The following is a 13,098-nucleotide window of genomic DNA, read 5'->3' as shown; positions in this document are numbered from 1 at the left end:
CATGTCCTTCTAGATGGAAGTGGTCATTGGTTTGGGAGGTGAAGTCTAAGAATCTTGGTGTATTTCTGCAGTACATCTTATGGATAGGTAACAGTCCTGCTACTCTTGAGTGTCAATGGTGGAAGGCATGGATGTGGTGCCAATTCAACCAGGCTGCTTTGTCTTGGATGGTGCCAAGCTTCAAGTGTTGTTTGAGCTGCACACATCCAGGTAAGTGGGGAGCATTCCATCCCACTCCTTACTTGTAAATGGTGGACAGGCTTTGGGGAGTCAGGAGGTGAGTTACTTGCCACTGCATCTCTGCTCCTCTGACTTGCCCACATGGTCAGCATTTATGTGGAGAGTCCAATCGAGTTTCAGATCAATGATAACCACCAGGATGTTGATAGTGAGGGGTTCAGTGATATCAAGGGGCAGTGATAAGATTGTCTCTTATTGAAAATGGTCATTGCCTAGCAATTGCGTGTTCTACATTTTACTAATAACTCATCAACCCAGGCCTGGATATTGTCCTGATCTTGTTGCATTTGATCATGGACTGCTTCAGTATCTAATTGCAAACGGGCAGAACATTGTGCAATCATCAACAAACATCCCCACTTCTGACATTATGATGGAGGGAGGTCATTGCTGAAGCAGTTAATAATGATTGGGCCTTAGGACATTACCCTGAGGGACTCCTGCAGAGATGCCCTGGAGCAGAGAGGACTTTCCAGAGACAATATGTCCCTGTTAGGGTGAAGGTGAAGGTGAAGGTGAAGGCTGGTCCATCTAGGGAATGCTGGTTGACTAGAGAAATTGAGGCAGTGGTCAAGAAAAAAATAAAGAGGAAGCATATATCAAGTATACACAGCAGGGATCAAGTGAATTGTTAAAAGAATAAGGGCAGTACGAGTATTCTCAAGAGGGAAACCAGGAGGGCAAAAAAAAAGGGACATGAGATAGTTTCAGCAAGTAGGGTTAAGGAGAATCCCAAGAGTTTTTACAAACACATTAAGGGCGAAAGGGTAATTTGGGAAAGAATAGGGTCCCTTAAAGATCAGCTAGGCCACCTGTGTGTGGAACTGCAGGAGATGGGGGAAGATACTAAACGGGAATTTCGGATGAACATTTACTGTGGAGAAGGACAAGAAAGCTAGAGAACTCTGGGAAATAAACAATGATTTCTTAAAAAGTGGCCATATTACAGAGGTGGTGGTGGTGGTACTGGGTGTCTTAAAAAAAAAACAGATAAATGGGGATAAATCCCTGGAACCTGATCAGGTGCACCCCAGAACTTTGTGGGAAGCGAGAGACCATGATTGCTGGACCCCTTGCGGAGATATTTGGATCATCGATTGCCATGGGTGGAGGGTGGCTAACGTGGTGCCACTATTTAAGAAAAAAGTGGAAAGGAAAGGTTAGGGAACTATAGACTGGTGAGCCTGACATTGGTGGTGGGCAAGTTGTTGAGAGAATCCTGAGGGACAGGATTTACATGTATTTGGAAAGGCAAGGACTGATTAGGGTCAGTCAACATGGCTTTGTGCATGGGAAATCATGTCTCATTAATCTGATTCAGTATTCTGAAGAGATGACTATGATTGATGAAGACAGAGCCATGGATGTTGTCTATATGGACTTCAAGAAGGTGCGTGACAAGGTTCCACATGGTCAACTGGTTAACAAGATTGGATCACATGGAATACAGGGACAGCTAGCCATTTGAATACAAGATTAGCTTGAAGTAGAAGATAGTGGGTGGTGGCTGTGGAGAGTTACTTTTCAGACTGGAGCCCTGTGACCAGCAGTGTGCCATAAAATCGGTACTGGGTCAACTGTTTGTCATCATTTTACATAAATGATTTGGATTTGAATATAGGAGGAATAATTAGTAAGTTTGCAGAGGACACCAAAATTGTGTAGTGGACAGCAAAGATGATAATCCGAGAGTACAATGGGATCTTGATCAGATGGACCAATGGGTTGAGGAGTGGCAGATGGAGTTTAGTTTTGATAAGTGTGAGGGCCTGCATTTTGTTAAGGCAAATCAGGGTAGGACTTGTAAACTTAATGGTAAGGTCCTGGGGAGTGTTGCTGTACACTTGGGATGCAGGTTCACAGTTCCTCGAAATTTCAAGTTACTATTTCCACATTTCTTCAGAGGCACTGCTCTAGTCGGACTTAACCTTAGCATTCCGAAAAGACCACTCCCTCAGTGACTCCCTCGTCAGGTCCACACTCCTCACCAACCCAACCTCCACTCCTGGCACCTTCCCCTGCAACCGCAAGAAATGCAAACCTTGCGCCCACACCTCCCCTCTTACTTCTCTCCAAGGCCCCAAGGGATCCTTCCATATCCGCTACAAATTCACCTGCACCTCCACACACATCATCTATTGCATCCGCTGCACCCGATGTGGCCTCCTCTATGTTGGGGAGACAGGCCACCTAATTGCGAAATGTTTCAGAGAACACCTCTGGGACACCCGGACCAACCAACCCAATCACCCCGTGGCTCAACACTTCAACTCCCACTCCCACTCCACCAAGGACATGCAGGTCCTTGGACTACTCCATCGCCAGACCATAACAACACGATGGTTGGAGGAAGAGCGCCTCATCTTCCGCCTAGGAACCCTCCAACCACAAGGGATGAACTCAGATTTCTCCAGTTTCCTCATTTCCCCTCCCCCATCTTGTCTCAGTCAAATCCCTCGAACTCAGCACCGCCCTCCTAACCTGCAATCTTCTTCCTGACCCCTCCGCACCCACCCCCACTCCAGCCTATCACCCTCACCTTGATCGCCTTCCACTTATCACATCTCCATCGTCCCTCCCCCAAGTCCCTCCTCCCTATCTTTTATCTTAGCCTGCTGGACACACTTCCCTCATTCCTGGTGAAGGGCTTATGCCCGAAACGTCGAATCTCCTGTTCCTTGGATGCTGCCTGACCTGCTGCACTTTTCCAGCAACACATTTTCAGCACGAAATGTCATCCAAATTAGGAGTGAAGGCTCTCACTGGACAATGCTGATGTCATGACATGGTCTCAGACTTTCAGCTACACCTCATCATCATCAAAATAACCCTTCACCCCATTTCAGATCTATTTGTAGTCCAAAGTTTTGAATTAACATTTAATCTTGGCTCCAATGCCTTTCAAAGATCAACTTTTCTCCCAGTTTACTCCCTGACCTTTCACAGCTGCAGACTTTAGGGTTGTAATCCAGAATTATCCTAACTCCAGCACTCAGGCACATTTACAAAGACAGAAGTTTGAGTGGCATACAGGATTAAATCAAATTTACTTTGCAGTTATGTCTGAGTTTCACTGACCCAGAATTGCCACTTTTCATTACTTGCCCTATTTAAAAAAAAATGCTCCAGTAACATATTTCAGTGGTCATAGGTAGTTGAACTTTCACTAGTATTATCCATACTACATGGACTTCAATATTTAAAATGAGCAGCATTAAAATCAAAAAGTCTCCTTACCTTGGAAGACTTGGATTGTGAAGTTTGGTTTTGCCAGACACCATTTGTTTTACATCCGATGTAATATTCCCATGGGAATTCTGATGCAATTCCTGGGAAGTCTTAGATGGTGAGGGATGTGATTCCCTGAGAAGGGGTGCCTGGTGATGATGCTCAGAGATTCGATGAGATTCTTTTTCCCTGGGTTTGTTTTTGTGCTCAGCCAACAAAAGGTCAAAATTTTTCCTGCGACCTGGTACTGCTCTCCGTTGGCTCAAGGAATGTGTCTGAAAGTTTCCAGGAATACACAAACGCAGGTGTTACAAAAGCATTTACCTCATTCTGATAAAATGTAACATTACCTGGTCCTTAAACTATTCTTACACATGGTAAACACAATCTAATTTACATTAACTGTTTCATTTTAATGCTTGATACATACATTGTTATATTAGAAAAGAGCTATCAAAATATCAAATACAAATCAGTAAATTTTCACAAGCTGAATAAGTAATCCTTTACTGTCTACAAGGAATACAAATATTATTTCACATCAACTGCTTTTGCAATAATGTTTCCTCAGGATTTTAATGCAACTCATCTACCAGAGATTTTAGGTTAGTAGGAGAAAAGGAAATTGCTCTAATAAATTTTGAAATCTTCTCATTTAGCTTTTTTTTGTATTCCCAAATGCTGCTTTGTTTATAAAATTAAAGATGACATGAAATTTTATTAGCAAAACCAACTCAATTATATTTGTAAATTATGCTTTTAGTGGAAGAATAATTATGTTCTCACAAAAGTGACAATGCAAGTCAACCCATCATGGACCTTTAGCAAGGAAACAGCTCAAGTTCAGCAGTAACCTACCTTGCATGTCAAAGATCTTGTACATGGTTTCTTGCTTTCAGGATCGAGTACACCACAGTGTCTGTTTGGGTCAAATTCCCGCTCTAATAAAACAGAAAATGTTACAAGTGTATACCAATGAAGGCCAAACTCTCCAAATGAGCACTAACACTTAATGCCGATCTTCTGCCATTTCCCCATAGCCCTGCACACTATATAAATTGAAATAATCATCTAGTGTGTCCTTGAAAATCTTAATTGAAACTTTCAGGTGTGCATTTCAGGCTCAAAGCATTCAGGCTGAAAAGAAAATTTCTTCCTAAATTGCTTAGCTTCTTCTGCAAATCACTAAATCTGTGCCCTCTCATTCTCAATCCTTGTATAACACCTAACGGTTCTGAAGGGTCACTGGACCCAAAACTTTAAACTCTACCTTCTCTCCGCAGATGCTACCAGACTTATGGAATTTCACCAGCAATTTCGATTTTTTGTTTGGATTTCCAGCATCCAGATTTTTGTTTTAAACAGTTTCTTGCTATCTCCTGTTCTGGCCCATCATGATTGAGGCCGTCTGTCAAGTCTCCTCTTGGCCTCCTCTAAGGAGAAAGTTCCAACTGCTCTAATTTATGTTCACAGCTGAAATTTATCATCCCTGTAACTATTTTTGTAAACTTCTTCTGCATTGTGTTCACGTTCTTCCTCATGTGGCATTCACAACTGTAGACAATACACCAGCTGATGTCTTAATCAAAATTCAGCATTATCTCCCCTGCTCTTGTACGGTATCATAAAGCACAAGATAGTGTAAGCTTTACTAACTACTCGCTCTACCTTTAATGATTTACATACATATATGTTCTTGTACCCCTTTGCTTTATATTGTGTCTCTTCTTACCAAAATGAATCACTTCACACTTCTATGCATTGAACCTCACTAACCACCAATCTGCCCACACCACATTCTTATGTCCTTTTGAAGTTCTACTTGAAGTTGTCTCCTTCACAATTTGCATCATTTTTAAATTTTGTACTTTCCACAATCATTGAAATCACACCCTATACACCAAGATTTACAACATTATCAGAACTGCAAGGGATCCAATTCTAATCCCTGGGGAACTCCACTACAAACCACCTTCCAGCATGAAAAACATCTATTAACCATCACTTATTTCCTACCACTCAGTCAATTTTGTATCAATATTGTTATTGCCCCTTGAATTCTATGGGCTATTACTCATTTGTTGTTTAGAACTGCATCAAATATATTTTGAAAGTACTATTGATTTTCAGTTTTTGACTAGTTAATGGAGAATAGTTATTGAAAACCAAAATAAAAAAGTATGTGGCAAAAATCTGCTTCCAACCTGACAATATTAATTTTTCCACAAACATTTTGAAAAGAACAACCTTTGTGTGATAACAAAAATCATTTAATTTATGTCTCTCATGCCAGCTGGAATTGCCAATGATTCCCTCCCTTTGGACATTGTCATCTTCACCCCAAAAGCTGCGGTCACTAACACATTCTCCTCACTGACCTCAACACAAACGTCAAATCAAATCCACCAACCTCTGTCTCTTGTTGATAAAATACTTATAGTAGCCTTTCAGAATAATTAAAGAATCCACGTGTAGCAACTGCAGTATTCAGTAGCCGATATATTGGTTTCTTTACTGACAGATTTGGGTACACTTTGAAGTTTTACAGTGACTAGTGGTAATCAAACAAAAAGAACATCTCATACAAAAACCAACAACTTTGACACAGGCTAATTGTAACAAGGTTATTATGCCCCAGGAGAATCAGTTTTCTTGGCAGCAGCAATTTGGCTCTTTGCAGTCAGCTCTGCCAATCAATAAGATCACCGATGATCTGATGACAGCCTCAACTTCATCTACCTGACTGTCCCACATGATTCTCCATTCCCTGTCAAACAAAAATGAACTCAACCTCAAACAGCCCTTAATGTTTGTTCTCTTAATTGAAAGTGTCTAGGCATTTCAATAGAATCTGCATAATGAATTTACCTACACTGATAGCTCATTCTACATATTTTCTAGTTTGTACACAAAATTCATAGAGGAAAATCTTGTGGTATCTCAGCCTCTGAGCTAAAACTCTGGGTTAAAGTTCCAGTCTAGAACTTGACACAGAAATCCTTTAAAAGCAGCCTATGGCAGGTGCCAAGAACAGGAGAATTTCTCAGTCACTTGATGAGTGCTGCCTGCAAGCTAGACTGGCACCTGGTTTCCAGTAAATCAAGCTATGGAAACAGACAAGCATGTTTTGTCTGTGTATTAGAGTATTACAACACAATGGCCTTCTGTATTTGCACCATTGATCCAGCATCGATCTACTCTAATCCATTTCAGGTCACTTCACAAATGTATTTTATATATTACCTGAATACTTCTTAAAAGGCTAAATGACTCCCGTCTCTACCAACCTTTCAGTCAGTGTGTTCCAGATACTCACCTTCTGGTGAAAAAACAACTTTTCCTCTTCTCCCTTGCCTCAATTCTATAGCCACTGGTTATTGACCCCTCCACGAAGTAGAAAGTTTCATCCTACCTGCACCCACAAGTTTGTAGGTCTCCAAGTTGCTTCTCAACTCGTCTAAGGAAAAACTACTCATCTTATTTAAGCTCTCTTCCTGGCTGAGTCACTGTAGCCCAAGCAAAACCCTGGTGAATGTCTACTGCATCTTCTCTAGTGCAATCACATCTTTCTTATAACATAGCAACCAGAGTGAAAAGGAATCCTCCAGCTGTAGTCCAACCAATCTATTCTTGTATTCAATGCTTCAACTAATAAAGGCATGTATTCCCATTTACCTTAACCATCCTTTTCACCTGTCCTGTTCAAATATCCATGGAAATACACACCAAGATCCCGCTGATCCTCAATATTTTCCAGGGTCCAACTATTCATTTTACTCTCCCCTGCCTTCTTGGTCCTTCCAAAATGCATTACCTCTCAATTTTCAGGATTAAACACCATCTGTCCAGCCTGCTCCATAGTCGCTCAGTCCTAAAGATGTCCTGCTTAATACTTAACATATCAATTTTTATGTCATAGAGTCACAGAGATGTACAGCATGGAAACAGACGCTTTGATCCAACTCAACCATGCCAATGAGATGGCCTAAATTAATCTAGTCCTATTTGCTAGCATTTGGCCTATATCCCTCCAAACCCTTCATATTCACATACCCATTCAGAAGCCTTTTAAATGTTGTAATTATAACAGCTTCCACCACCTCCTCTGGCAGTTAATTCCATATATACACCAGCTTCTGCGTGAAAAGGTTGCTCCTTATGTCCCTTTTAAAATCTCCCCCCCCCCCACCTGCAAATGTATCCGTTTCCCTCAATATTTATCATAAACTTCCCTATTTTTCCTTACCCAATCTTATTGATTCTTCAACAGCCAGGTTTTCATGCACTGGCCGTCCTCCTCACATTTTTGTAGTGCATGCTGGCTGCATACCCTTGCTATTTCCTTTTCGAATAACTCCCACTGCTTGGATGTAGATTTTCCTACAGGTTGCTCCCAGTCCACTTGTGCCAAATCATCCCCCCCCCCCCAGCACCCCCCCAAAATTTATAACCTTCATTCATGGTTCAACTTTGTCCTCTTCCATGACACCTTAAATCTTATGTGTTGCTGAAAAAGCGCAGCAGGTCAGGCAGCACCCAAGGAGCAGGAGAATCGACGTTTCGGGCATGAGCCCTTCTTCAGGAAGGGCTCCTGCTCCTTGGATGCTGCCTGACCTGCTGCGCTTTTCCAGCAACACATTTTTAGCTCTGATCTCCAGCATCTGCAGTCCTCACTTTCTCCAAGCATATAAGATTTCAAGAATCAAATGAACTTGCACGTTTCAAATATTCTCCAAGTTGCTAATACAAAAGGAGTGTATATAGCCACAGAAGAGGAGGAGTTTGCAATTCAGTTATTTTTTAAAATGAAGCACCGGCTCTAAGCAAAAAAAAACACTCAAAAAGCATTGTTGTGAATGAGAAAGTGGTGAATGGAATAGCTTGCCAGCTCTGTCGTCATGGAATGAAGCAGTTTTTGTTTTCTAATCAAAAGTAGCACATGCCTGCTTCCAGGCCCACTTGAATACTGTTTTTGACCTTGCCATTTACCAAGTGCTTCAGAGTTTTGGGAACGCTACTCCAAGAATTTTCCTTTGACCCTTGAAAAAAAATCGGCCCTCATCTCTCCACCTACTTAAAAGTCAGAATCACTTAAGGGCAGAAACATTGATGCGATCACTAGAATTTACCCTGATTCTCTAGAATTTACCCAGATTCTTGAGATTTGCAAACTTTACAATCTTTCATTTTAGTTTCCTTTTAACTTGTTTCTTTTCATAAGTTTTTGTCCCACCTGCCCCGGAATTAGGACATACTATATCTGAACAAATTGATCAAACATAATTTAAACCATGCACTGGACTGCTTATGCACTAAACTTCAGAAATCATGGCTATTCTAGAATGCTGAAGTCATACAGGTTTTGATTTTTCAAAACTTTAACTCAGAAGTCTTAACAATGGGAGAAAGTGAGGACTGCAGATGCTGGAAAAGCACAGCAGGTCAGGCAGCATCTGAGAAGGATAATCAACATTTTGGGCATAAGCCCTTCTTCAGGGATGAGGCTTGTGGGCATGGGAGCTGAGAATTAAATGGGAGTGGGGTTGGGGGAAGATAGCTGTGAATGCAATAGATAGATGAAGGTGAAGGGGAAGGTGATAGGTCAGAGAGAAGGATGGAGCAGATAGATGGAGAAGGTGATGGGCGGGTCAAGAGGGCGGTACCAAGTTGGAGGCATGGGACTGGGATAATGTGGGGAGGGGGTGAGGGGAAATGAGGAAACTGGTGAACGCCTCATATCCCTGCAACCATATGGGATCCATTGTGGGCGGCACGGTGGCACAGTGGTTAGCACTGCTACCTCACAGCACCTGAGACCCGGGTTCAATTCCTGACTCAGGCAACTGACTGTGTAGAGTTTGCACGTTCTCCCTGTGTCTGCGTGGGTTTCCTCCGGGTGCTCCAGTTTCCTCCCACAGTCCAAAGATGTACGGGTCAGGTGAATTGGCCATACTAAATTGCCCATAGTGTTAGGTAAGAGGTAAGTGTGGGGGTGTGGGTGGGTTGCGCTTCGGTGGGTCGGTGTGGACTTGTTGGGCCGAAGGGCCTGTTTCCACGCTGTAAGTAATTTAATCTAATCTAATCTAGACTTCACCAGTTTCCTCATTTCCCCTCCCCACAACATTATCCCAGTCTCAAGACTCCAATTCAGCACCACCCTCTTGACCTGTCCATCACCTTTTTCCATTTATCCACTCCACCCTCCTCTCCAACCTATCACCTTCTCCCCCACCTTCATCTATCTATTGCATTCACAGCTACCTTCCCCTAACGCCACCCAACTCCCATCTAATTCTCAGCCCCCAGGCCCACAAGCCTTATTCCTGATGAAGGGCTTACACCAGAATCGTCGATTCTCCTGCTCCTTGGATGCTGCCTGACCTGCTGAGCTTTTCCAGCACCATACTCTCAAGGCTTAACAATGGCACCTCTACCAACTTAACAGGCTATTCCACTGAACTGGATGAACTGAACATTAACTGAACAATGAAATTTCCATTACTATACTTCAAATTCAAAAGAAAACCTGATCCTATTGACATGCAATAATTAAATATGTAGCTTTTATTGGATTGTACTAACTTCTTATTGCAAAATTCTGCAAAGTCCTGGCTCATCACCCTCTCCTGATTATGACAATTAAGATTTGGTTATTTGTCCTCTAAATGCTGGGTTTTTAAAAAAAGATTTGTGCAGTAACACAAGGGCTGCTTCCACTTTGTTCTAATGTTTACTTTAGAAAGCTTCTACCAACAATACAATGTCCTAACTGTTCTCTGCAACATCATATACAGTCTACAGCTAATGAGTTTAAAAACAAATTATTTGACATCTGAGAGAAGTTACAACAGTTCCTTTGCACCATAAAAGGCTATTTGGACTCACCTGACAGTCGTTTATGAGAAGAGGACTTCTTGATATTTTTAGCATCTTCAAGTTTCTTTTCTGAGGATGAAGGAGTTGACAGAAGATTTTTACCATTGGGTATCTGTCCAGTGGAGGGCAGGGGTGCCTTTGGTATTGTAGGGCAATTAAGGCCAGTTTTTATTGAAGCATTCACAGTGGTGGAATGAACAGGAACTGGCATCATTTTCAATGATGTGCCATCAATCTTCACATTAGGATGCATCTTCTCTGGTCTGACCACTGAAGTCATGCTGCAGAATGATGAGTTTAAATGAAATACTTTGCATCAAAAAGATTAACATAAACCATATCCTCCACAATATTTTTAATTCCTGGGAAAAGAAATTATTTATAAAATTTCAAATTCACCTTATAAAAACATGCATATTTTAGCAATACCAATTGTTTGCCAACCTCCTAACCATGGTTGTCACTCCGTAAATGTTGTCTGAACCAGGAAATACCTTAGCCTGACAACTTCTAAAAGATATGCATCTGTACATAAAACAACTGAGTCTATAAATGAACATCTGTATTTTGGACAGTTGCACACAAATCCACTTCCCTTTTAAATCACTCACCACTCACTCACCTATCTACTTCAGTGGTAGCTTGGGCAACAAACTGTTTGCAAACAAGAGAATACAGCAGGCAGCCATTTCTAGGCTTCCAACACCGCGAACCTATATATTGTCCATCTGATTTATTTACCTCCATTCTAATGGAAGCATCTACGTTGCAATGACTATTAATATTATGAAAAAGAATTGGGAAAATTGGGAAATAAAACCTAGAACTAACATGCAACTGTTCTCAAGTATTATATTTTGCTGGTTTTGAATAAATAACATTTACACTAACTGTTGAAATCTAAATAGCTATTGGAATCCCCGCAAAATACTGTGCCTACGTAAACAATTTTAAAAGCCAACAAGTGCTGAGCACCAACAGTAAACCTGTAGGAAACATTAGCAAGATCATTAGATACTCCATCCAATCAAGAGCTGTCATCTAAATGAAGGCCATTTGTAGGAATGCTCCAGAAGTGCTCAAAATACAGGAATGACCAGAGTGAAGCTGCCACCATAAGCAGAATTGACAGAATCTGTGAACAGCTGCTTTTCCAATCACTAATGAACCCATCAGTAGTAAGCAAAGGACAGCAACTGTATGACTGAAGGAATGTGTAATGGGAAGGTAAGGGTGCATCAGCCTGAGGACTGGAGCGATGGCAAGAGAAACAGAGAACACACCAGCGCAAACTGGAGAGACTGACAGCACTGTCTGCTTGGAGTGGGCAGAGGAGTGAAGAGGTAGTGAGGGAATAGCTATCTATCAGAAATTAAGTTGACGGGGTGAACACACTGAACAAGCTTTGCTGTTTCACTTTCACAACCTAACTTGTTCACAGAAGGATCTTTTGAGACAGTATATTAATAACTACTTCACACGCTTAAGAGGAGCTTTCTTCACGTGGTACCAATGGCAGAATAATGTGCCTATCTAGCAGTGAAACCATTTGGAGAGTTAATCTAAATTCTTTCTAAAATAACTATGTTCAAAAAGAAAATGATTTCAAACTACTGCTTTCCAAGTGGAAGAACTGACTAATGTACTGTTGAAACTTCTCATTTTCTATGGCTTTCATGCAAATTCCATCTTTTAAACATATAATAATCCAAGCCAATATCTGGATCTAAATAATCCCAGTGATATCCTCCTCCGTTCTTGTTTGTAACGAGCATCAATTTGAAAGGTCAGATGAAATTCTTAGGAACTTTAGTCATTATTGCATTTCCTTCATTTCAACAAAGTAACTCATCAATTCATTTATGAGAGTTTAGGAAAAGGCAGCATAATTTAAAAATTGGAAGTAGTTCAGAACTCTGAAATAGTTGATGCTAGATTAATAGTTACACTTAAAATAGATTGATATCAGAGTAGCAGAAAAGAGTTTATAACAACTTGGTTATAATCTTTCAGCTTGATGAAATGAAAAAGCATAATCTTTTAAACTCACCAGTTCACAGAAAGCATGCTTAAGTGATGGCATTCTGTATGCACAAGTATCAACAATTAAAAAAATATACCTGCCATCTTATAGTGACTGATAGTGAGTGTCTTGAAAATGAATGCTCTCCTTGCGTCCTATGGTTAAGTTTAATGGAAGAGTGATGATTTAGGACATGGATGAATTCCTCAAATCTGTTTGACTGCCCAAATACCCCATGACTCAACAGAAATACAGATGGCATGATTATAACTTGACTGTATCACTTAACAAAAAGTATTAGCGAGAACAAAAAAGGAACGCAAAAATCAAAAATTAGCCTCGAGGAAATCTCAAGAGCTTTTGAAAAAGGTTTTTCACCAATGTTCTAACATTGTGTCACAGTCAAACAGAAGGTTGTGAACTTGATGGTTTTAAATTTCTAATGAATCTTGTATAATGAAGGTCATAGTCCTCTTGAAATAGTGAAATGATAAACACCCCAGCAACTAACGTGCAGGCTCAAGCTGTGGGGTATGGGTGGCATTGCTTGAGGTCTGGCTCAAATCTCCAGTCCATCTCCTTATGAAAATGCAATGACAGTTTGAGAGATATCACTTAACCAGTGACAAGGAAATTCTTACTAACCATACTAACTAGCGAGTGATTGCTGATGTATAGAGGAAACAAGAAAAAGAAATATGATGGGCACATGCTAAGATAGCTGGAACGAA

At 41.0% G+C, this 13,098-nt stretch overlaps 1 protein-coding gene across 2 annotated transcripts in view; it reads right to left on the bottom strand.

Annotated features, from left to right (window-relative positions):
- Nucleotides 1-13,098, bottom strand: part of LOC132822361 (ataxin-7) — a 136,277-nt gene that overhangs the window by 8,757 nt on the left and 114,422 nt on the right. For both annotated transcript variants that reach the window (XM_060835665.1, XM_060835664.1), the window contains exons 5-7: nucleotides 10,354-10,625; nucleotides 4,327-4,409; nucleotides 3,478-3,743 (exon numbers count right to left, since the gene is read on the bottom strand). In XM_060835665.1, coding sequence (XP_060691648.1) covers nucleotides 3,478-3,743; nucleotides 4,327-4,409; nucleotides 10,354-10,625 — 621 coding nt within the window. The remainder of the gene's footprint in view (nucleotides 1-3,477; nucleotides 3,744-4,326; nucleotides 4,410-10,353; nucleotides 10,626-13,098) is intronic.

Source organism: Hemiscyllium ocellatum, chromosome 14, assembly GCF_020745735.1.
Source record: "Hemiscyllium ocellatum isolate sHemOce1 chromosome 14, sHemOce1.pat.X.cur, whole genome shotgun sequence".
NCBI lineage: Eukaryota > Metazoa > Chordata > Chondrichthyes > Orectolobiformes > Hemiscylliidae > Hemiscyllium > Hemiscyllium ocellatum.
The sequence above is the reverse complement of the archived record's forward strand: the minus strand, read 5'-3'. Positions and strand labels throughout refer to the sequence as shown.